Source organism: Athene noctua, chromosome 2, assembly GCF_965140245.1.
Source record: "Athene noctua chromosome 2, bAthNoc1.hap1.1, whole genome shotgun sequence".
Lineage (NCBI taxonomy): Eukaryota > Metazoa > Chordata > Aves > Strigiformes > Strigidae > Athene > Athene noctua.
Genome location: NC_134038.1, coordinates 13,827,823 through 13,853,764, shown reverse-complemented (window position 1 = coordinate 13,853,764; position 25,942 = coordinate 13,827,823). Strand labels below are relative to the sequence as shown.

Here is a 25,942-nt window from a genome sequence, read left to right as displayed (position 1 = left end):
GGGAGTAGGTGAGGGCTTTCTGATTTTAAAACAGGCCGAGGGGTCTGTTAGGGTTAAGTACAGCTAACCAATACACTGACTTAAAAGCAAAGGGAAACATTACTGAAAAGAAACTTTCTACATTTAACTAGCCACCGCAAAGTGACCTGAACTCTGTAACATAAAGAGATTTACCAGGAAGCTCAGCAAGCCCAAGGCGTGGCACAGGCAGCATCCTCACACCTCCAGTTACAATGACAAGTCAATGAAACCATTAATACAGGTATCCACCCACTGTCTTTTAATCCATGGCGAGTCCAGGACTAAACACATACATCTCCTTCAAGAAATAAATGTAAACGTTCAGATGCAAGAAGACTGCTTTGTGGTGGTTTTGATTTTAAATACTGACTCCCAATTGCCATGGTCTTCATCACATGAGACTTATGGTTGGTCAGTAGTCTAGAGAAACTTGGCATTAAGAGCTGATCTGAGGTCTAATGGCATTTTGCTGGGGCTCTGTCTCTGGGGGAAGGAACAAAACAAAACCCCAAACCACCTCCAGGCACCAGAATTGAGGTTTCATCATCACTTTTTCTCCCCTCCAACATCAACAAGATTCTGCAAAGGCCTTGCCAACATCCCACAGTTACAGCTTCTTTTATGCAACTTTTGCTCACAAGTGTTGTAATCACTCCTAGATCATGTTCCAGATGATAAAAGGGTGAGCCACTGCTACGAACAGAACTCCCTTCATCACCAAAAAAGTGTGCTTGAAAAATACAAGCAGTTGAAGTGTTGTCATCTTTTCAGTCCTAGGAAACAACACATCATCACCTTTTAGACATGAGTACTTCTGCTTACTATGCACATATTACATATTTAACTTAATTAATAAAATCACGACAACAGACTCAATTCTGAATTTCTAGTCACACTGTTACTATCATCCATAGCAAAATAAGAATCTAGTGATGCACAGAACAAGAAAAGCCATTTACTACCGCAGGTGATGGCAATGCCAAGAACATCTTCACCAAAATTAGTGCTCTGCCGTACTACAGCAAATACAAATTGATCCATAATCCCAAACCTTGCACGGAACAAGGGAGAATACCAATCACCTTCATTTTATGGATGCAAAACAGGATTACAAAGCCATTAGGTGAATTGTTATATCAGAAGCTTCAGACTGTAAATTAGTATCTCTCCAGTTCACTACCTTAACCATCAAGACAAAGCAGTCTTCCTCCCTGATAAGGTACATAGTGATATACAAACACAGAAAGAATCTTATGTAGTATTGCAAACAATATGCTATTCTGAAAATTAAAGCTTCTTAGTTTTCTTATTGCAACAATTAGATGATAGAATGAAGCAACAGGTCCAGTTTCTCATTAAGTCACTGGCAACACCACATTACCAAGTTGTGTTGAGGAAGGAGCTGTCACTAAGACAAAGCAATAGCAGTGAAAGATGAAGCACTTTAGAAGCATTTGATTTCATATTCCTGGCTCTTCTGCTGACTCTTTACGCAGCTGCAGCAAAACTGAAAGGCAGACACTTGCCACGCTGTTCTATCTGGCGTATTTAGAATGGACCAAGCCTTCCCAGGTTCAATGAGCACAACAAATTCACACAGTGCCTTATGTACCAAGTCCATGATCTTCTTTGGTGTCTCTATGCTAACAAACAGGAAAAGTGCAGTCAGATGAACGATGAGGTCCAGAAGTCATTCAGAGGATGCTCAGTGTGTTTCCAAATCAGTTGAGATAAAACCCTCAAATGGATTCTGGCAGCTGTGCACATTTGGCTGGACAGAGAGGGTATTGCAGAATACCAAGCTTACCTGTGGAAAAGTAAGCGATCTCTTATCAGTTCCACAAAGCTGGAGCGTGAGTAGAAGGATACTTCCTCCCAGAGGACAATAAAGGATGAATGATCAAGTATACAAAAAAAGCTGTAAAATGGTAATAGCCAGGAAGGACACAGACTGTCAAAACTCATGGTGATAAACAGAGACAAAGAAAATGCCTTTACGATTTTGCAACTGATCAAAGAAGACAAGACTCCCACCCAAAAGGAGGTCATTTTCTTGAGTACTTTTATCAACAGCAGGAGGTGGTGTCACACTGCAGCTGTCAGACATTTCCTGGAGACATGCAGATCACAAGACCTGTCTTAAGCTGAAATACGATTTAGCGAAACAGAGACAGTAACAGAGATTAAAACTTTAATTTAAAACTTTGCCAACAAAAATTGATTACAAAAAGGGAAATTATCTGTACAAAATAAGAAAGGAGGTACTCATTTAACAAGAGACTGCCATTGTCAGTGTATGCTGGGAGGACAGACAGTGCTTCAGGTCAAGTGACAAATGAGAAACGAACAAACTGAGCTCGTAATATGGAATTCTGAAGTGAATTTTCCATAAATGAAGGTAAATTGACCTGAAGCAGCTCAAAAGCTAAGACTTACCAGAATTCTATTTTCCTTGCAAAGCTTTTCCTCTTAATTTAGAGAAGGAGGATGTACTAGAAAGCAAGACCTAGCACAGTGCACTCAGCCAGGACAATGACTTTTGCCATGCTTCCTCCCACTCAAGCCTTCCTTCTGGCCTTCTTTACGAAGACGATCTGCAATTTGACTGTGCCAGGGTTTTAGCTGAGTCACAAACAATTGCATCTTCACTTAACAGTTAGGTCCTGACTCAAAATGAAGACAAATGCTTTGGAGACAGTGATATTACTATGACTAAAGAGACCAGCTTCATCATGACTCCTATAAAAATGATGGTTCTTGGACTTTTCAAGTTCGCATCAAATACCAGCTGTTGGTCAATGACAGATTAGTATTTACAGCACTGCAAGTCCTCTTTTCTACCTACCATTTTATAAAAAGAATGAGACAAGAGCATCTTTAAAAGCCATCACTAAATTGACAAAAATGGCAGGTGATTTCTGAACTCCAAGTTCCTGTAAAACCTAAGCACACAATATGATCATTATCAGTTTTTCACACTTTCCCATGAGCCAAATCAACAAAATTGAATTGCAGTGAAGAAATGGAGCATGCATTTTTTTCAAGCAAGCCAGCTGAAAACTTCCAGTCTGACTGCTTATTTTTCACTCAGTTTCACATCATGTACTATTTACAAGTTTTTAAACCTTCAGAACCCAGGTTTAGTGAAGAAACAAAGAAAAAATGTTTTGGTCCAGATTCACTTCACCTACTTACTGATACCTGAGATACCTAAGTTGGGGCATAACAGTTTTCTGTGCCCTACCTACCCAGTAAAAAGACAGACGAATGCTAAAGGAAAATTCAGTCAGAGACCTGAATCTCATCCTAGTGATGATGCTCTTCTTCCTCCAACTATAAAACAAAAAGTAAGCAACCAAAAGTCTTGGTTAAGCTTAGGGTAATTCTGTTCCTAGCTTAAGCGTTGTCATTTATGTGAACCTAACCCTTACACTGCTCACTAGCAGCTCCCACCTAGGGGAGTGGGGGACAGCTACTTTTCAAGAATGCTATGAGAGATGCATGAGTCCTCCTTACAGCTGGGAAAACTGAAATAAGTAAGAAGTTTGCTCAAGTCCATACTGCGAGTCAGTAACAAGCTAGCATTACAGCTTCCTGCATCTTAGCCCTGTGCTCTGCCCACGGGAACCCAGTACAAGGAAAAACTACTGTACAGAATCATTCCCTTTACCACATCAAAAAGTTTTACCAAAAAAGTACAGATACTAAAACAGTGTACATAATTTCTTACTTGACAATGAAAGAGTCCTGTAGTAAAGCAATCTGTTCTACTGTGTCTTGACCCTGGAAAACTTTATTTCCACCTTTGATTCTTCGATGTCTTAAAGCTTTTAAGAGAAAGTTGAAAATTCAATTAACAGACAGAATGCTGCAGTCAGTACCCTTTACATTAACCACAACGGTATGTTTCGTTTCTAGTTTAAGTAGTATTTGTGCTACCCAATTCTGCAATCAAAATAGAAACCTTGAAGCCAAGAATTCACAGATCTCAGGGAAAAAAAAACAAACCAGACAACTTCAGTTTAAACAGAGCAAGCCTTGTAACATGCCACGAAGATTTCAGAGATTTCAATTCTCTGAATATCTGTTATTGCCATTTCAAATGAAGCCCTCTTATCCTTAGCCTTGCCCAGCCCATGCTGTAGTAGCTAGGACAAATGCTGCACAGCAAGAAAAAACTCCCCTCAAACACAGCTTAATAATTGAAATGAAACATTTGCACTTTGCTTTATGAATACATCAGAGATATCACTTAAATGCTTCCAAAGGCCCTGAGACTTAAGCACAGCTATGGAAAAATTCAGCTTCCTAAACTTGGGGTTAGTTTGATCCATCTGCCTCACAATGAATTCCTACTTTACCACAGTCAACAAAGCATTTAACGTACCAGGAGAGACAGAACACCATTAGCTTGTTCCATCACATCACGGAACAAGATGGCATAATGGATGCCTGTTGCGACAGACAGACAATACTGTATAAAGAAGGCTTTTTTTAATGGCAGAATCAAACTGGGACACTACTGGCTAACCTGGAGAAAGATCTACATTTTTCCCTTCTGGAGTTTTTAATTTTCTCTTGAACCATTCTTTCTAATCAGTTATATCCAACAGTACTACAGAGAGCTCAGTTCTTAAGCATTCTCTGCACCAGGAAGAATCAGTTCTACATCCATTTAAAACCGAAGAGTTGCTGTTTTCCAAGGGCAGGAGTTCTTCACTGGTCACCTAGCCGGAAACCTTGTCCCCAGTTGTGTCTTCCACCACCCTGCTGATCTTCTGCTGCTCTTCTCATGCTAGCGGGTGGGACACCAAACCCTGACACTCCTCCTCTCCTATTTGGCAGCCAGCGGTACCTAGGACAAGAAGGAGAGAGTTTGAGAAACAGCTGTACCTTTGGGGTAAATGCCAGACTACTTCTCCATGCAATTCCTTTTAGCTGCTAGACTTTGAAATAAAACTGGCTTTTCACAACAGTACTTCACAGAATTCTTTCCAAATCTAAGCTCTCAGCACATTGAGAAATGGGAATTCTGGGGAACTTCCATCTCTGGGATAGATTAGATACAATACTCCAAACACAGGGAAAAAACCCTAATTGTTGAGACAAAACGCTGTGATACAAACTTAATTCCCCTAACATCTCTCCCTTTTTTCCCAGGGAAAATAATAAAAAAATCCAAATCACTTCTGAGCATCTCTCTCTCTCTAATAGTTGCAAAGCTCCTGTTACCACAGCATCTAACCATCTTGCTGCTCCCCAAGTGAACATTCCTGAGGAACTGAGGACCAAATAGACTAAGGGAAACAGAACCAAGCAACTGGCTTGTCTGAAATCAAAGCTCAAGTGATGTGGTCAGAGCAAATCAGAGCTACAAGACTTTTATCATTCAACTTAGGCTACCATCTAAATAGAGTGTCCTAAAATACAGCTTTTGCATTTTGCAAGGGATGACATCCATGCAGAGTCATTTCAGCTCTACAGTATCACAGACTCACAGAATCATCAAGGTTGGAAAAGACCCTGAAGATCATCTAGTCCAACCAAAAGGATTTACAATCCAAAAGGACGAGGGCAAGGGCAACTGAAGTTACAAACTGGCTTCTGATTGTAGTATTTCAGTGCCAAAACAATGAACAGACCACAAGAAAAAGCACTTCAGAAAACAAGACCTGCAGTCTCAGTCAAGGTGACTGGTACAGACTGCAAAGCAGAATACATACTGTAGTCCTGAACAAGTCTACAACTGACTCCTATTATTGTTACAGGTTGCTGAACTGGTAGCTACTGTAATGATACATGGAAATACAGGTAAAAGATCATTTACAGGAGAAAACAATTCTTTTTATACCATGTGATAATTGTTAGAGAGTTCTCTTTACCACAGCTCAATTCACTAGCAGAACTATGACTTCTACTCTCATTCTTAAGAATGGGTGAAGGACACAAGCCATCATCAGGGTAACAAAGAATTCTCACATTGGCCATTTACAAGAAACTCAACATTTTTGACAACTCAGCAGCACAGTCAATATGATAGTCTGAAGCAGGTTGATTTAGCAAAGTATTTTACACCTTACAATCCCAGCAAATACGTATCTGATGAACAACACAGAAAATTAAACCAAACGGTGAGTGAGCTAAAGAATAAAGTCAACTTACAGGAATTGAGGAGTGGACAGAAAATTTCTTCCTCCCAAATCCATTGGATATTTAAACATTAAGAAGAAATACAGGTGTCCAACCAGATTTCCTATCAGCTCATTGATGACTCTGAAAGGCAAAAAAAGAGAACTGTTTTACTTGCTGTCTTCTCTGAAAATAAATGAGTGACCGTCTTCTGCCAGTTACTACTGTTCACCTGCCACAGGCATTGCTGGGCCGTGAGCCATAGAAAATTTTCCTTCCCTCAGCATTTTGCAAACACTTCTTTAGAAGTGCCAACCTTCAGTGCCAACACACCAACAGGTTGTTCCACCTTCCCTTCCAAGCCTTCTCTACAGTCTGTACAGAAAATGCAATTAAATAATTGTTTACCATCAGGGAATTAGACCGTACAGCTCTTAGTGTCTAAAACAATAGTCTGCAGAGCTTGAGAAGTTACTGCTGTTTTCGCTGGACAACCTGTCTCCTGCTGTACTGAACTGTTTTGTTCCCAATTTTGCAAAAACACTGCTGAATGGAGGCCCCTGAGTATCTTCTGTCATGCATAGAAACAGCAGGTATCTAACAGCAAGCAGTTTTCTCAAGTGACAGATGAGTCAGTAGGAAGCACAGCCAGAAAAGGGAATTTGGTTTTGCTGTACTATCTCCCTTTATAAATCAAGCACAGAACTTGTTATTGTCACTAATGGTGTTACAGCGGCACCAAGAGGCCCCAGCCAACGCAGGGCAGCAATGAGAAAGACCACGCACAAAGGGGATTTCTGCATTACAGAGTTTAATCAAAGAAACCCAAGACAGACCAACAAATTCAGCAGGTGAACATATGGCACTCTGTGGGCTTGTTATTGCCATTTTGCCCCGTTCCACAAGATAAAAAAAAACAAAATCATGTAGGGCAAGACTGTGAGGGAAAGAAGTAACAGTACTATCAGAGTCAAGCTAAATTTGTTTCTAAAACCAGTAATGATGACTGGTCATACAGTATGCCATCTTTCCTTACTCTGCATTACTCTTGGTAAGGAAAAGGTCTAATGCACAGATTTGCGAGAAGATAAACCGAATTCTTATTACTTTCCCCTCACCTATATTCTCTAGTTCCCACATGCACATCTCTTTGCTTTTATCTTAAATGACCACCATATGACACTGAGCATTATCAGTCAGATTATACAGCTTTAAGCCTCTTATTTTAATATTGCTTCTAAATTCAGCATAAATTCAACAGCTATAAAAGCTTTTATAACTTCAAATTGGCCATATAAGTAAATACATACGATCCACCAATGATGTAGTTGAATCCCAGAATAACCCATGGAAGGTAACAGGCCTGAAAAAGAATGCAACGAAGACAAAGAAGTTGTAAGTACAAGTTAAGGACATAAACCTGCTCAACTTCTCACTGCACTAATAAGCATGATTATAATCTCAATGTTTTAGGCATTACACAAATCCTGATATATTAACTTAAGCAGATTCTACCTAACAAGATAGGATACTCCAAATTGAGCCACCACTAACATTCTTAGACAAATCACACCCATTTAAACATTACAAGTACATACGTCTTCTTTGCTCTATGTTCCACAGCAAGCTTAAATCTGAAACAAAGCCCTAGCATTTCTGATTTTGAAATGGTCTGGAAACAATGATGAAAAGAGTTTTCACTACAAGATCTGGCAGAAACAGACAAGGTCACACAGGAAAGAACAATTTACAATACCAACATTTTGTCACTATGGTGTCACTGCATTCAACTTCTATCCATGTTAATGTTTATCAGGAATTTTTTTCCTCTTTTTAGACCAATGAATTTCAGTTGTCAGGACATCTTTTCAGTAAAGACACACTGAGTGATACCACAGAGAAGATCATGAAGAAATTTGTCTTTGGTGCATCTCAAGGAGTGTATAGCTATGTGAAAGCATGGGACACCTTTAATAAGACAGAACATCTATATTTTTCCCCTCACTCCCTTCATGTGCATCTTCTGAGCAGAAACCTTTCCAATATCCCATCTGACATACCTTAAATCTTGTTCCAAACCAAAATGATACAATCATGTCTCTGTTCAGTTGGGCCCACACATAAAGTACTGACATGATGAGTGGAATCATCAGCAGCTGCAATGTTAACAAAAAAAAAAAAGGCAAAAAGTTACCGTCACTTTCACAGAAGCCCAAGAAATTTAAACAGGCAGCAGGAGCTATAAGCTTCAAAAATGGCTTGTAAGCATGATACATCAGCAAAATCTTTAAAGATTGCCCCACAATCTTTGCCATCATGTGTCATGGAACTGTTCAAAAGCTACTGAGAAAGCAAAGCACAGAACCTACTCGGCCATTCTCTTTTTCAAGACCATACAAAAGCAAAGGGCTCCAACCTGCAACAAGAGCAGCTGTGGCAAACTCCTCTGCTCCCAGCTGGCTGGTAGCACACCTACAGCAGAGTCAATGACATATTTGTGCCACAATTATTTCCACTGACTAATCCAAACACACTCATCTGGGACTAAGCTAATATGCCAGATGAAGCGTTACTACATGGAATTGCCATGTACGTCCCCCTCAGAGCACCACAGAGGGAAGATACACCAGTAAATCACTATTTCAGAGTACCACAGCCAGCCTTGGCAAAGCCACCTTGGTAGAGCTCAGAGTTTATCCCCGCTCCATGCCAGGAGATGAAACTGTTTCAAGTATCTCCTTACTGTGACTGTGTGTTAGCTAATTGGACTATTCCTAGTGAAACAAATATAAAGCACCGCTTTAGCTATTTGCTGCTTTCTGAACTGACGACAGACTGTGCCAGCAACATTTCCATGAACTGGTTTAACACTACGAGCCAGCTCACGTTTGGAAGAGAGGTTAAAACTTATCCCTTCAAGGGTGCCACTATTCAACAGGTTTCACATTAAAGCTGGCACATCGGCATCAGTCCAGCCTTCCCCGAGCCCTACAGTGCACCAGCAGTCTGACTCGTCACACAAAACCTTAGCATCTTTATTAAAACCATTTTTATTTTACTGGAAAAACAAAATAATATCTAATTTATGAAAGTATTTGACATGGGAATAGAGGCCCAGCTACCCTACCTTATCTTCTCAGTTTCAAGCAAACCAGCACAAGCAAAAAAACCTTATTTCTAACAAAAACACATCTGTACATCAAACAATTGATCTCTTTTAAGCTATACTTTGTATGCAGATATAAAACCATTTAAAGTACCTTTATAAAAGGATATAGATCCACACAATCAGTCTAAAATTCAGACAATGTATGCATGATTTCAGCATGCTTTTGAAGAACTTTGTGGCATCTTCACAGCAAAAAACGTTTAAGGACAAACTTATGGACAGCCCTTAACAGAACTCTGTCCTGACTGAAGATGCATTATCACTACTTTTGCCTACCAGGGGAGCCTGGTAAGTCATCTAATAAATGCTAAGACAATACTGTATGGAATATTAGAGATACTGGTGCAGGCTTTGGGTGTCAGGGACAGAGTATGATGAGAACTTCAGAGGCAGGCTGAAGACAAGCAGTTATTTGGTACTCTGTTGTGCCCAGGAAACACTCCCCCATTTCCCCCCCCTTAATATTTGGAGAAATAAGAACTACCTCGTTGAAACTGGTTCTTTAGACCACTATTTTAATAATTCTTGTGAGGATTTTACACTTCACAGTTCTGATTTGAAGCTGCATTTTTCACAAAAATATCTTCTGCTGGCAAGTAAAAGGCACACCAAAATTGAGAAATGAACCCAAGAATCATTTTTAGATAAAAAGAATGCAGATCCACATTCATTAGAAGAAACAGTGCAAAGATGACATCTTGTGTCCAGTTTGGTAAAGGCCTGAATACTTCCTAACTGCACGGAGAGCCAGTTTTCACTCCTTGACTCCTTAATTAGGTTAGCAGTGGCACGGTCAGATACAGGCTTGTGATGTTAGCTGGGGCTAACCCAAACTAAAAAAAATAACAATACACACACAGCAGTCCATTTTGAGATAAACTAAACCAGCCTAGCCTATGTTCTGCAGTTATGTTGATAAATGCTCTCTATAAAGTCATTAAGTAGTCAGTACATTCCATAAGATTATTACTTAAGAAACTGCATCTCATTTACCTGCATGTCCATTGCCAAACCAGTTATCTGTCATTGCACCATTAAGGAAAACACAGCAAAACCCGATAGACTAGAACAGCAAAAAGAAGCTGCACACACACTGAAAGCACATGCAAAGGCTTTTAATGTTTAAAATTAAAACAGCGTTCCTGTGTAGCATTAAGTTAACCACTAGAAAAAATGAAAAATCTCCAGTGATCTAGAGACTTACATGCTTACCTTCAATAACTGCTTTTCAGTAGCCTCTCAAGCTACCACTCCAAGTCATTACCCCGAGGGCTGATGGATGCACTGGCCTTCCCTCCATGATGAAACTATCAGTCCTTGCATAAAAGCATGTTACAAGATTAACAGCTGGCTTCTTTCATTATTTTTTAAGACTGAAATTTTAGTTTTCTCACTAAAGATATACCAGATCATAAAAAAAAAAAAATCAATATATTGAGTCATAGAAAATAAATAATTTCTTGAAATGCATCAATGCAGGCTTTTAATACTACTCTCCTACTTTGGAACCCAAAGAATCTACTCACTGTTGTAACTGCTGAGTAGAAACAATTGATGAAGAATTTTGCCATGATCAGAATGCTTTTCACAGTTCATGAATGTGTATAAAACGGCACCAAGCATTTTCCCAGATCATGCATCCAAGTTGCTCCTTACATCATATAGGGAACAAGCAACTGGAAGAAATGACCAGTTTGAAAATCAAGTCACAACCAGATTCATCTAATAGCTCAGAGCCAACAGCTTGCAAACACAATGAATGGTTTTCTTAACAACATCATTAAACCCAGGTTGTTTTCTCAGTTACTGCTGTGGCTCAACAGGACTAGCAGGAAAAGTAAATCCCTCCATACAGTGGAATGCAACTAGAGGTAAATTAACCTATTGATACAGGTGACAGCACTTCTACACACTAGCTTTCCTGGCTGTATTTGGTTCACACTGATGTCACTGCTCCCTTTTTTCCACATGCTGTGCCACTGCAAATTGCTACAAAGAGGTAGCAACAGCCCAGACAGAATGGGAGCATCTCCAGGGATGAAGGTTCCACCACCTCTCTTGGCAATCTGTGTGTGTTTGACTGCCCTTACAGTAAAGAATCTTTATTACATTTAAATGGAATTTTCTGTGCTTCATTATGTGCCTGTTCTCTGTTGTCCCACCGAGAGAAGTCTGGCTCCATTTCCTTTACTCCTTCCCCCAGGTATCTATCCACATGTATAAGACACTCCTGAGCCTCCTGTTCTACAGGCTGCACAATCCCAGCTCTCTCAGCCTTTCCTCATGTGACAGATGCTCCAACCCTTTAATCACCATCATGACCCTTCACTGGATCAACTCCAGTATGTCCAGGTCTCTCTCACACTTGGGACCCTGGAGCTAGATGCAGCCCCCATATGTCTCACAAGGTCTGAGCAGACAGGAATAATCAGCTCCCTCAACCTGCTGGCAAATGTGGCCCCCTTTGCCACACAGGCACATTGCTGTCTCATGGCCAACTTGGTGTCCAGCAAGACCCCCAAGCCCATTGCTGAATTTCATGAGATTCCTTCATAAGATTTCCATTTCTCCAGCCTCTCAAGCTCCCTCTGAATGGTAGCACAACTACGTGGTCTATCAACAACTCCTCCAAGTTTTGTATCCAAGACCTAAAAGAAAATGCAGGCAGAACAGCACAGCTCATGGAAAAATTGTTTCCCAACATTCCCAAACCAAAAAGCCCAGCTTCTTCAGGAAGCTGGCACAGCGCACATATAACAACAATGCTTTACAGCAGTGAAAGTCAAGCTGACTTGTACCCAGCAGGTAAAGGATCTCTCCATGAGGTACCTGAATTTTCAAGTCAGGGAATGGCAGAGATCAGACCTATTTGCACACAGCATCTTAAACACACTAAATTCACTCTTAGCCCATGCAGCAATCCAGGCAAGTGACTACGTGAATCAATACAGCAAACACCCCAGCCACTCATACAGCACGAGCTGAGCTTTATGTAAGCAGAACTCTAGTCCCCAGATTACATACTTGTATTAGCACATTTATTAGTATTCTCCCTGCAAGCCTCTCGCTACCTTTACAGGAGAACTCACCTGTGAATATTTGCTGCATTTTAAAACTGTTAGTTACTAAAACCTGGTCTTTGAACATATTTCAGGCAGAAACAGAAGAAACGTACTAAAAGTTTGATGATGAGAAGGATACAACAATGCAGATCCAGTTAAACAGGAGCATGAACATGTAATCTGCTGGCCTTCCATCAAAAGCCCCTGTAAATAAAAAGAATTATTAGGAAAGGTACTGAAATCTTCAAAAGAAATTAAGATTTTATTTTTCTTTTTGGGAGTCTAAAAAAAGCTCAGCTAATAACAGATTACTTACATGCAGTCTACTATTTATGATTTTTAGGTTTTTTAATTTTAAAAAGCTTTGTAACAGAACAACCTACAGACAGAAAAATAAGACATTCAGCCATTAAGACATGAAGTGCTCAAACTGCATCGCTACTTAAAAAAGAACACACTTTAACTCTGCAAATAAGTAGTTTTAACTTCATAAGAGTTCAAAATGGAGTTGGACCCCATCCTTCAAAAGAGGCTGTCAGTTAGAAGCACACAGTAAGGAAACACACTTGTACAGCAAAAGCAGAGACACCAAGTTTAATGATCAAGTCATGTGAAAACCAGTCCTTACTTAGGCAAATTGCATCCTCTTTGCATCATTGAGTCAGACTCAAGAGATACAAGTTTTTTACACTCCAGAAAAATTAACATACATGACAAGGAAGGTACACATGTCCAGTGCATTCTGTTCCTTCTTCTAAGCTGAACTGCTTGCCTAATGTCCCATTTCAAATATGTGTCAAATTTTTTAAAGGACAGTGGAAACAAAAACAATAAAGTAACATTCCCTGCAGGTCATACTAAATGAAATTATCTTTAGATGCCCAGTTAAGTTTGGGACCTGGCAGAGATAAGGGTTAAAAAACAAAACCCCAACAACTCCTTACAAACATAAAAATTTAACTCCTGACAGACTCCTGTCAACTTTCATATAGCTCCATGCAAGCAAGGAAAGCCTGAGAATACTGCTGAAACAGACCCAAACCACACAGTGACAAACACAGCTCATCATGAACAAGCTCAATTACATGCTAATAATTAAACATCAAAATGCCTAGAAATAAGGCCACTGCTTAATGTTAGCACTCTTTGGCTTCCTACAACTACTTCACATGTCCCCAAAAATTTAAAGAAAGAAAAATCTACTTTTAAGCATTATCTTTCTAGAATAACTAGAGTAACTCAGCCTATGTAAAACAAAACTATATGTTGGGCATTTCAAGTTTATTATTTAGGTTCAGCTATGCAAGTTACATGACATGGAGGAAAAAATAACAACTTTGAAAAATCTTTTGGAAAGCTTTAAAGTTGAAGAAGGCAAGTTTTAAAGTTGAAGAACTACATAAACTGGAGTTTTCTCCTTATTGTTGCCATACAAAAAATTAACACAAATAAAGAGGGGAAGCTGACCAACCCTGTAGAAACTCCAGCAAAGGAATTCCTCCAGAATAGGAAGAAAACAAAGCAGATATTATTCCCTTAAAGTTTTTCACTTCTCATTATCTAAGAGATTACTAACAAGAATATGAGACAAATTAAGTTGACTTTCCACAAATATCTAAGAAAACTAAGCTACAGACTGCAAAAAAGCTCAGCAGAGTGTCAAGGTGAGCTCTAGCCCACTGGGTCCTTCAGTAGGGCACGGGGTATAATCATCAGACAAGAGCTGCAGACTCATGATGATTTGTACTGCTGGGGAGTGAACTCTGCATGTTCTGCTTTCTCTGTTGATATTTGTTATGTTATTCTCCAACATAAACAAAACAAAAACACATCAATCTCCTTTTCCTCAGGAAGCTAGAGGTCAGCTTGTGAGGAAAGCACAAACACAGTAAAAAAAATATGTATACTTTTGACAGCTAAATTTGAAACTAGCATGTAACACCAGTGTATGCTCAAAAACCCTGTACAGCCCTCAAAATAGATGTTTCATTTCCTCAGTTTCACAGACAAAAGGAGGCCTAGACCTACACTGATTTCCACCTGTAAACATATCAGCAACTTCTACACCTCCCACTCGCAGCCTTTTTCGTAGAGGAAGGACCAACCCAACCAAGAATTTCATCTGTAGCCAGAAAAATGACTGTAATATAAAAGAAATGCATTGATTCACACAGCATAGCTAATTTCCCAGTTTCAAAATCCAGATGTGTGCACAGCAGGAATGTCAATTTACTGCTGAAACAATTGACCTTCTTCCATGAGACTTCTGCCACCACATAGACAACTAGAGCATTTTGTAAGTATATGGTGCAAGCAGTGATGTCTTATAATTTGCATTATATATTAATCAGGAACTCTTACTACACACAGCTTTGCACAGTAGAACACCATAACTGCTAGTACTCTCAGGTGTTCCTCATCTACTGCAGAGAGTCACAAAGTGAAGGAGGAATCATTTCTAGCTATTAAACTACTACTAAATTTCACTAAGAAAACAATCAAATACAATCTGGCACCACTCCTTCCTTTCCCTGCTACTCTGCTTATGACTTAAAAGAGATTCCACAACACTTTCTGAATGACAGGTTTACTGGGGATCTCTGTCATGGGACTTCTCAAACATCACCTTGCAATGCATTTCCACTTATACCATCAGTTCTAAGACTCCATTAGGACTACAGTGAAATTCTTGTTCACAAAGGCTTTCAGAAGGAGCTTGGTTTTGCAAATACTTTAATTATTTACTTCCATTGAAGATATTTTTGTCTAGCTTTAATGAACTGTGCAATGCAAAATGAAACCAGTTTTGAAGCTACCTTGTAACAACAATCTCTTTTCTGAGATAAATGATCCATTACCTAATCTCCTTTCTTCCACTCTTAATTTTTCCTCCCAACTGAAAATCTAGTTCCTTAACTTTTTCACATTTCTATTTGACAGAGGGGTACACTTCATTTGTACAAGGTAACTCTCAATTCAACATAACGGTCAGAATAACACAGGTAAGCATCATTGTCTTTTAAAAAAAGGAAAAACTGACATTGTTATTTTCTCAAGATGGATATACTCATTATTACATATGCTCTACCATCTTTCCCTGTAAAAGGACATCAGACACAAAACCCCAGATCTATCATCTTTTAGTGTCTATCCTTCATTTTCTGAAATCCAACGACTAAAAGCACCAGGCCCTCCCACTGAAAGAAGTATGAAGTGCAGATCCAAATCAGAAAGGCTCCCTGCTAAAGGGAAGGAGCCAGTCACAGAAAACCCATTTCCAGAGCCATCTCCCATTGACCAACATAAGCAGGCACAGAGATGAGGCATCTTTCTCATGATTCTGTCTGAAACGGCCACAACTCCATCGCCACAAACATTCCTAACAGAAGCTCTCTATCTGACAATGCGTTGCCTCCGTCAGAGTTCACCATGTGCATACAATTTAGTGGATAACATACCTGTTTCTAATCGTGATGAATATTGATACAAGAAATACAAATTCACCAAATAGAGAAATCCTGTTCCCGGTCCCACCGGGAAGAAGAAAGTTGCAGTTATCGGCCGCCAGATCTGCCCAGATCAAAAGAGAAAGATATATTTATATACTGTAGAATGAACTCATATGCACAGTTTTTTTCTTTTAATTTGTTATCAATTACTTGGAAGATCAAGAAGGAGATTAAAAACAGCTCAAGGATCAGTTACTGCTGCTTCAGCAGCTTTTACAGTTGCTTTTTTTTTTTTTAAATCTGATAAGCAAAACTATTAGGATTACAAGAGAAATCACACACAACTTCCCAGATCATTTCCATCACATCTTCACAGTACTGAATCTTTAGGGCAGTGCAAAAGGAAAATGGTTGCAAGGATGCTACCCTGTTTTAAAAGCATCCATACAGAATCCATTCTTACCTGTTGTACAGAGACCAAGGAATTCACACAACGGCCTTTAGTGTGCCGTTCCAGACAGCACATGCTATTCTGAGAATTCTGTAGAGTCTCCCCGCTATCAATATTGGGCACAGCCAACCGCATGGCAGCATGCAGCAAGGACAGAAAATGTCTGGCCATTTATGAATGAGCTCTTTAACCAGCAACATTTCCAAATAGAGTATTTGGGTCCTGAACATCACAGTTCCAGAAGGAATAACAGAACTAGAGCAAAAAGCAGTTGTTTCAAGCTACTACATTTTGGAGACAATACATGAAACAAACTACAGATAGAGCTATCTTTTTCTTTTTTTTGCACTCTGTCTTTTTCACCAAAGATATAATGAGCACACAGAAATTGAAAGGCTGGGATCTTTTCCTTTGTTTTCATTTTCAGTTCATCCCATGAGAGCTCTCCCCCTACACACCTGCATACCAAAACACTGAACCTGTAACCTCCCAGTGCAAGGAAAAGACTATGTTCAGTTTGTGACACCTTTGGATATTGCTAATGCATCCAGAAACGGATACTATACACCTGAAACCTCAGAATTTCAGTTAAGTTTTTTATGTCAGTCATACCTAGACACAGAATCTGACAATCCCAAACACAAGCTTTTTCAAATTCCAGGCAAGAAGATGCAAAAGATGCACTTTTTTAGCTCTGCCTTAGTATCTACAGAGTCACTTCAGTTGAGGATGGTTGCACACCTGCCTGTAACCCCTGTTCCCAAAGTCATGCCCACCCATCGCACAACAGAGACCAGGCAAGTCACCTGAAGTCACTGCCACAGGTTTTATGATTACAGAGTTCCTTGGCACAACCATCAGTGCCAGACAGAACAACTCCCCCTAAAAACTGAGGCAAAAAAGGCACCAGACTGAGACACAAGACGAACTACAGGGCCTATCAAGGGCCACAGCCCTCTCTGGCTCACCCAGGGGCCCTGTGTCACCTTGCTGAGGAGCCTGGGGCCTGCGGAAGCAGAGTACTAGCTAGACTCGGGCCCAAGCTCGCGGGCCTTATCTAGGTTAAGCAGGAAGGCAGGCCCGGCCTCCCGCTGGACATGATCTGTGTTACTCCTCGGGGCTGCCTCGGTGCGCGATTCCCTCTCAGCGCGGCGGAGGCAAGCGGAGGGGCAGCGCCCACCCGCAGCCCCGCAGCCCGCCGCCGCGCACTACAACTCCCAGAATGCCGAGCGCACCCGGACCGGGCTCTCTCGCGGCGCGGGCGCCGCAGGGCACACCGGGACTGGTAGTGCGGCCCGTACCTGGAAGCGGTTGATGAAGGCGTCGGGCCAGAGGAAGAGGTAGACGGGGCTGACGAGGCCCAGCTTGCCGATAAGCGGCACCGCGATGGAGCCAGCGAACCAGTAGCGGGTGATCAGCGGGATGCTCCGGAACCAGTCCCCCAGGTCCGACATGTCGCCGCTGCTGCCCCCGGCCGCCGAGGCCTCGCTACGAGCCGACCACTGAGGGAGAGGCGAGAGTCCGGCCGCGCTCCAGCCGCTGCTTCCGCCGCCGCCCCGGGCAGGGAGGGGAGCCCCGAGCCAGACGTGGCGCCGCCGAATTCGGCCGAGCCGCCGCCACTTCCGGCCACGCCCCTTCGGCCGCCGGGACAACGGCAGCGCCGGAAGTCCCGCCTCCGCGGCGGGGGGGGGGGGGGGGGCGCGACCCGCCGTTGCCGGGTGACGGTGCCGCCGTGCCCGCGGGTGGGCCTGCAGCCGGCCCCGTTCCCCGGGGCTGTGTTTAACGACGCGAGGGCGTTGGTAACAAGATTGAACCGGCAATAAGTCCTGCACTTGCGAGAACCTAAAAAAAATTTACCAAACGTCCCACTGCATTGTGTTATAAAACTATGTGCCTCATAGGACGCGACATTATATTATAAAAATATGGGGGTTTACCAGACGTGGCCTCCACTTTATTTATTACCGGCTGCGACCCCCTCTTCCCTCCCTGGCCCCGCGCGATGCCCGCGAGGGGAACTACAACTCCCGTCAGGCGGCGGGGCCCCGGGGGGCGGTTCCGCTCCCGGCAGGCCGGTAGCTGGGGGGGAAGGTGCCGCCTCCTCCCCGCTGCTCGCCGTCGGGGAGGCGGGAGTGGGCTCCGCCGTGGCTGCGGCGTGCCCCGCTGCGGCGGCCGTTGGAGGAGCCCTCAGGGAAGAGGCCGAGCGCGGGAGCGGTGGTGCTGGGCCGAGGATGGAGAGCTCCGACCTGGGCAGCCGCCAGCAGGGCCCCATCTGGCACCGCAAGCCCCGCCCGGCGGCGCGGCAGGGGTAACGGCCGCCGCGGGGCGCGGGACGGCGGCGGGGCAGGGTCGGTCCCGCGTAGCGCCGCCGCCTCAGCTCGCAGCTGGGACTCGGTGCCGGACCGGCGGCAGCCGTGGCCCTTCCCGGTGCCGCGCCGCGCGGGAGAGGCCGAGGGAGGGAGTGGGCAGCCCGAGAGCATCGCGCTGCCCGCCGCGGGAGGCGGTGGAGGGGGCAGGACTAGACAGAGCCCACCTGAGCTTCGGCAGGCCCGGGGATGCCCGCTTAGGTAACGGGGAAAAACGTTCCCGTTGAAGGTGAAGCAGATCCCCAAGAAGGCTGTGAAACCTCCATGCTCAGAGGCGCTCACAGCTTGGCTGGGCAAGGGCTAGGCACTTACCCAATTTAGGGGTTTGGGTTTTAAATGTGCTGAACAAAATACCTTGGGTGAATTCTCAGAGTTTAATTAGAATGTGAAATACTGTTAAAATACTGTCAAGCCCAAGCTGAAAAGCAGCAGTATGAATGCTGTTTTGGAGTACCTCAGTGGTGTTTGACCTGAGGAATCGATGCAGCTCCGTTAATTCCTCTCACAATTCTCCTGTGTTAGTTTAGTGGAAAAGGAACTTCTGAAAGGCAGAGAGCAGTGTTGAGGAAGCCCTGGGCGATGCTATAACTACGCTATAAGTGCTTACGTTTCAGGGTGGTTTTAGAATCAGAAGTCATACTTTGCTTGTGGGATTTTTCGTGACGTTAAAGACCTTAACATCACTAAATTTTAATTATAGTTTAAAATAGCTTAACATTTTTCTAATTTCATTTTTATGGCCCTTCCCTTTTATTGCAGTAAAAATTTGGCTTAACAGAGTGAGGTGCAATTATTTTTTTCTCTAGTCTGTACCATGGCTGCATAGCCCTTCTTAAAGTATTCACTCACACTTTGTAACATACACCAACAGTTGCATGCAAGTGCTGGGTTGCATATTCTGTACTCTTAGAAACTGGTGTCTCAGATTAGCATCTCATGTAACCATGGTCAGAGTATTCTGCAGGTACCCTGCAGTCTTTAATCAGCCTGCCAATACCACGTACAGTTTTAGATATTTAGTTTGAATTTACATCCAAGTGATGATAGAAAGTAATTAGTTTGCACAGTGTTAGCCAAAAAATCCAGGAGTAGCAGATCTCCCAAATCTGAATGTCTTCCTTCTGGGAAAAACCTTCTTACAGCTTAGTCTGCACATGGTCTTTGGTTCTGCATCTGGCTCCATTTTATGCTGACAGCGTGGTACAAGGATAAAATGTGAAAAAACATCAACTTTGTTCCATAATATCTTGGCTAAATAATGACAAGAATGGCTTTCTTCATGCTTTTGAACACTGACTGGAAAGAAGTGGCATTAAAACTTACCTCCCTCCACATCTAATCCATGTGGTTTCTTACAGTAATTCATAGCTTCTCGCTTTTCTAAGTGTGTTTCTTTACAGTGATAATGAAGAGCAGTTTCCTTGCTGAGTGCTGAATTGGGCTTCCATCAGCACATACATTAGTGTTATTCATTAATAACGTAAATGAAAATCAGGTAACAGAAGTCACAGAAAAGGATTGTGAATGGTTGATCTCCCCTGTCTTCTTTACATGTCTCTGACATAGTGAATAACCTCATTTGTTTAGTATATTTCTAATATTAGAAATACGTGCTTTTCATGGAAGAAGATTTATTTTTTTTATAGAACACTATGAATAATTAGAATTGTAAAACCATAAGCTAGGAACATTTTAATCCTAGATCTTGGAGAAATACATCATAATAAAGCAATTCTAAGCATGGTTGTTTTGCTTGCTTTCTTCACAGAGTTATAGTAAATATAATTCATAGTGTCAAAGGATACCATTCAAAGACAATACACTTTCTGAATGTGGCTTTTGACAGTTCTGGAGATTCTCTACTCGCTGGAGACCACCAAGGGAATATATATGTTTTTGACTTGAATGGAAACAGGTAAGAATATTTGTATCAAGACATTTTAATTGTCTTAACATCTGTAACATTCAGGGGTATGGAACTTGCCTGGAAAGCATACCACAGGTCTGGTTTTAACCCTCAGTTTTCCATGAATGTGGAAATAGATGCCAGTTTCCTCAGAGCTGAAACTACAAGCTCTCATGTATGCTCCCTAAATAGTATTTTATTAGTTTAACTGCTTCAAAAGATCAGAAGTTTGTAAGTCAACTGAACAGACAGCAATGTCATAGAATTTAAATACTACTACAAAAAGTTATTCTTTGGACAATAACCATCAATTAATAATGAGCCATGAATTACAATAAACTAGACATTGTATTGTCATTTGCAGAAATAGATTAATCAGTCTTTTCAATTTCACACTACTTTTAAAATATTAATACGGATTTTTGATTTATTATTAGATATTATTTGCTCCTTCCTTTTGAGTTAATATATTTTATTGTCTCAGTGATATATATCAAAACTAATTAAGTTATTACTTCACTTGACATTATGAACGAAAGTTTCCTAACACAATGAGAATGTGTATTTTTAAATAGGTTCAACCTTGTTCAGCGAACAATGCAGGCTTGCACTGCTTTGGCATTTAATCTTCGCAGAAAGACAGAATTCCTGGTGGCTTTGGCAGATTATTCCATTAAGTGCTTTGATACAGGTAAGGAGAAATGTAAAGGCTTACTATCTGGATTGCCATGAAAACCTATATATTTTTAATTTTGATCTCAAATTTTTAAGGTTTTTTTTCTGGAAATCTTACTGTGTATTTCATGCCAAAAAGAAAAGTTTGGGCCCATGTGGGTTATAGTCCGGTGAGTAAATGAACCCTTTCCTTTGTCAAAGTTTCTTATTCCCACAGAGTCATACAGGTGTCTGCTTAACTGAAGTCTAGCACATGATTGCAATTACATATGTTAAATTTAAGTAATTCCATATATGTTTGCTTAGAATGAGGTACTCTATGTAAAATCAAACCAAAATCAGCTAATGGTATGTTAGTTTGAAACTGAACCAGTTATTAAATATATTTACAGTAAAATATTTGAACAAAGTGACTATATACACTACAAGAACTGTCAATATTTTTGAGTGTACAAGAAGATGTGTATCCTTGTTCAAAAGCCATATTTAATATTAAAGTCACAGGCCAGCTGTGTGTATATTGATAAGAAGTTAAATGGTGAAAGGCATTGTTAATTCATTCTTTGTAAATTAACCTGTCAAAAAGTACAAGTTGTAGTGTCTCATAACATCTGGATTTAAATCTTTTTAAAAAGCCATGGGAATCATTCATCTGCAATTTGAGGGTTTGAGTCTGATATTACCAGTGAAGATTTTGATGTAACTCACTGTTTCCCAAAATAGAGGAAGAGTGAGAGTTAAGGTCTGAAATCCTCTATGCTTTTTCTCCTCCTGTCAGCCACAGTAAAACCAAACTTAGAATTTGGATGCACTTAGAGAAATCTTCATTATTCCAGAGTCCTGCATGTTTATATAGTGCTGGTTCCATATACCAAGTCATACAGAAGAATGTTTAAAAATATAAATGTTGTTCACATAAGTTAGTATTTGGTGAACTATCCTTAGAGGTGTATTAGTACTTAGTTGGCAGGTTGCATCCCCTTCTTTAGAAGCCATACTCTATAATCCCATGTCATCCTCCCGGGTGACAATAGCTTTAAGCACTCAGTTGACTGTAAGTACAGCAGAAAGTTTGACTTAGGCTTTATAAGTTGCTTTATAGCCATTTCCCATCTTTGATGCCACCACAGCAGTAGGTCAGCTGGAACCACCCCGTGGGCTGTCAAACTACCCAACGTAAATAGTGTAATTGCCACAAATACAGTTTGGTTCCTGTGGGAAGATTAGTGGTCATGCCGTCACAAGTGGGAGACAGTGTAGTCAGAGGAACCATTTCCTTAGTATGCACAGCATAAAAATGTTTTGGACTCTAAAAGAATTAATGAGGTGTTACTTTTCTGACTGTGCCTTTCTATAGTCATAGCCTGTTGTCATTAAACCTTTCTTCCTTGCACCTGTAAATAGCTGCATAATCATTCATACATAGTGTCCACAAGTAGAAACAAGTGGAGAGTTCCAACTAGAGCATTCAGTCTCAACTTCTAGAGATTACTGTGGGTGTTCACACTGAAAAATCTGCCAATGAAACTGAACTTAATCTGATCACAGTGTTCATTACTTTTGAAGACTGATTCTTAGGCTAAATTGAACAAGTCTGTGCAAGTTGGCTTTCTGTGTAGAACTGAGAATAAATTATGAAATCTGTTACTTGACGATGACGATATGGTTATGTTTCTCTAAGGTATAATAGCTATATGAAGACTGGTACCTTTGTTCTGTGTTTGTTGGGCTGTGATGGTAAATAGTCATGTGCTAGGTATGCTTAAAAGTCTTTCACGGCATAGTGTTGGCAATAAAGAGTAAAGTAGTAGTTGTTTCACTTTGAATGACTTTCATATCCTTTTCATTTTTTTTATTAACTCCTGCAGAAACCAAGGAGCTAGTTAGTTGGATGAAGGGACATGATTCTTCAGTGTCTTCTATCTCTGTCCATGGCTCGGGCAGGTATGCCATCACTACATCCACTGATACAGCACAACTGTGGGACTTGGACACCTTTCAAAGAAAAAGAAAACTGAATGTTCATCAGTCTGTGGGTATACAGAAGGTGAGTAAAGAGCAATTGGGAAAGGGTGAACAAGCATACCTCAGTAGGACTAACACCGCATATTAAAATCACAGTACTTGAAAATAATTTTTAAAATACAACTGAATTTTTTCTATGTTATATGGGCATATCTCCTTAACTGTCATCCTATTATGTCACCCAGACCACTGGAATCATGACTGGATCATGACAGATCCCAGAGATCCTCTAGGGAACTTTTAAGAAACGTCCATCTTTAGCGATACTCAAAACTTGAGTTTTGACTAACCTGAGGAAGTTGGAACTGTCTTCTAGACTGACCCTGCTTTGACCTGGGTTTGGGTTTAGAGAACCTCTGGAGATTGATTACAACCTGAATGATACTGGTATTTAAGGGTGTTGCTAAAAAAAACAGTTTTGGCATCATAATGGTAACTTCAGACAGTCACCACCACCTGCCTCATTCAGCTGCTTATTCCAAAACTTCTCTTCCTTCTATGCACACTAAGCACTGAATGTGGGAACAAACAAAGCTGAAAAGTAACTCAGCAAAAAGAAATTGCTGCTTTTCAGCCTAGTGGTTTCTTTGCTTCAGTTTGCTGCACAGACACTTTACGCTGGAACAACACGGGATGAGAAGGATGGCCTGTTTGTGTCAGGTAGTGGTTTAAATAGGTCTTTCTTAGCGTTATGCTGCTTTAAACAGGTCTGCCTGCGCCACCAAATGTCAAACTTCGGCAAATACTACAGAAAGTACTGACGCAGTACCTGAGCATTGCTTACACATGTGCTGCCCTGCAGTGAAAAGTCTTACAAACACCACTTCAAACTGAAGTTCTGGTCAGGCTGGTCACTAAAATGCCATGCTGATTTTGCAGAGAACAAGGCTATTCATTTAAGTGTCTTCGCTGTGTTCTTGGTCAGGCAGAAATCTTGTCACCTAGCAATTACTGTGGAAAATCAGGCAGAAATTTTTGTTTCTTTGTTTTATTAAAACTGTTGTGTAGTGCATGGTTCTAAAATAATTACCATGTTTTCTCTCCAAAGATGACTGCATTTCTTTAGTGGATGAGATTTTACTACTGCTCAGTATCTTTTCTTGTCAGCTATGTGTAGAGGCTTGTTACTGATAAATGGCTCTTGGAATTTGATAGGATCAGGATGCTACAGTATGAAAGCAACCTTTAAATGCAAATAGTAATGACTGTGGTTAAATAAAAATCACTGTTTGAGAATCAAACTTTCGGTTTGGCTCTACCATTTCTGATAGGACATTATGCAAGTAATCCAATTTATCTGGATTTCATTTTCCTGTCTTTAAAATAGAAACAATACTTCCATGCTGTGATTTAAGACATATAATGTGCTTTATTAAAGAGCAGGTTTATTATTAGACCACAGCCCTGACACTCACTGTCCAAAGTTGGGTTCTTACTTGCTATCTGAGCCATCATAGTAGTGTCACACCAATCTCTGCGGTGTACTTCTTGGTGTCTCTTTACTTAAGCCCAGCTGCACTCCAACATACACTTTCTGTTAAGTTGCTATGGAACAAAGCTCATTTAAAAAGACAGAGACTGAGCTGCACACTGTAAGAATAGCAGGTGAAAAAAATGACAAAGAATAGCTAAGAAGACATCTATAATGACTGTTTTCAAAGCATCACTGCTTATTCAACAGCTGCTTGTGACTACCTTGTGGTAATTTTCTAGGACAAAGCAGAAAATGAGGAATTGTTCAGTACTCCAGTTTACTAAAATTTAAACTTCATCCATCTGCATGATAGGCATCTGCTCTCAATTCATTGTCTAGATTTCCTCAGGGACCCTGAAGGAGGACAGGCAGCTCAGACTGTCTGAAGATAAATGACTGGTAGGTGAGGTGACTCTTTCCCCACAGTAACTTTTGCTCACTGTCAAGTGACTAATTTGGCCTGAATATCCAACTTTCAGTCACTAACATTCAGCAAGATGAATCCCATCCCATGTATCCAGATTTACAGATTTTCAAGGCTGTGAAGACCATTCAGACCAAAACTCTGAACTTCGTAGTACTTAGTATTAATCTCAGCCAGTGCGTACTTCAGGTAGTCCCTCAATGCTCAGATACCAAAAGACATTTTCAGTTTAACCTTCAAAATTAATAGGTAGAGGGAATTTGCTGACGCTGCATGTGCTTCTGACAAAATAGAACCTCTGATCTAAACCAATAATTTATCATTATGGAAGAATGTATCTGATGATATCCAAAAATGTAAATAATCCAATTCTTTTTCTTATCAAAAGACATTACATATAAACAATAAACATGTTCAGAATAACTGAAAAATACATTTACAAGCTTTTTGGTTTTATCTTTGTTCATCCTCACAGTAAAATCTGCATTTCATAGTTGGAGAATACATTGCTAAACTTTCTACAGTATTTTTTACTTTTATTTTACATAAAACTAAGGAGTTTAAAGAGGAGTGCTTCACAGAGTGCATGTGCAGGTTCTTGGTACTATTTGAATGCTGAAGCTAGTTTGTAGAAGATGCAACAAGCAGTTGCTCAGTGAGCAGTTCTGGCTCATCCCCTCTGGCTCCTGGGTTCATGTTCCTACCATTTATATTCCGTCCTCTCTGTTGCTCATCAGAAAGCTCCACAAGACAGTTTAACAGTGATAAGAATAACACAGATAAAGGTTTGT

At 40.9% G+C, this 25,942-nt stretch overlaps 2 protein-coding genes across 3 annotated transcripts in view; one reads left to right on the top strand and one right to left on the bottom strand.

Annotated features, from left to right (window-relative positions):
* Positions 1-2,198: 2,198 nt before the first annotated feature.
* On the bottom strand, positions 2,199-17,910 carry DERL1 (derlin 1). Of its 2 annotated transcripts, none has more exons than XM_074898485.1 (8): positions 17,583-17,910; positions 15,840-15,951; positions 12,521-12,585; positions 10,313-10,339; positions 8,211-8,306; positions 7,461-7,513; positions 6,184-6,294; positions 2,199-4,876 (listed from the first exon to the last, which is right to left on the bottom strand). In XM_074898485.1, exons 1-8 carry the CDS (start codon positions 17,733-17,735, stop codon positions 4,738-4,740), a joined length of 756 nt encoding a protein of 251 aa, XP_074754586.1. In that variant the 5' UTR covers positions 17,736-17,910; the 3' UTR covers positions 2,199-4,737. The 2 variants fall into 2 exon arrangements, with proteins under 2 accessions (XP_074754586.1, XP_074754587.1); XM_074898486.1 differs by having other exon boundaries at positions 6,184-6,234.
* Positions 17,911-18,398: 488 nt separating this feature from the next.
* The window catches only part of TBC1D31 (TBC1 domain family member 31), a 22,994-nt gene continuing 15,450 nt past the window's right edge, over positions 18,399-25,942 (top strand). The window contains exons 1-5 of the mRNA XM_074901130.1: positions 18,399-18,589; positions 20,416-20,562; positions 21,129-21,244; positions 23,097-23,275; positions 23,961-24,007. Coding sequence (XP_074757231.1) covers positions 18,513-18,589; positions 20,416-20,562; positions 21,129-21,244; positions 23,097-23,275; positions 23,961-24,007 — 566 coding nt within the window. The 5' untranslated portion in view covers positions 18,399-18,512. The remainder of the gene's footprint in view (positions 18,590-20,415; positions 20,563-21,128; positions 21,245-23,096; positions 23,276-23,960; positions 24,008-25,942) is intronic.

What these genes read in the sequence shown, in the direction of transcription:
- DERL1 (XM_074898485.1), bottom strand. Translation starts at nt 17,735, where the DNA reads ATGTCGGACCTGGGGGACTGGTTCCGGAGCATCCCGCTGATCACCCGC. An exon ending in TTCATCACGATTAGAAACAG is followed by an intron (nt 12,586 to 15,839) that starts GTATGTTATCCA and finishes TTTTATTTACAG; the next exon opens with GGGCTTTTGATGGAAGGCCA. An exon ending in AACTACATCATTGGTGGATC is followed by an intron (nt 6,295 to 7,460) that starts GTATGTATTTAC and finishes TTTGCCTTTCAG; the next exon opens with AGTCATCAATGAGCTGATAG.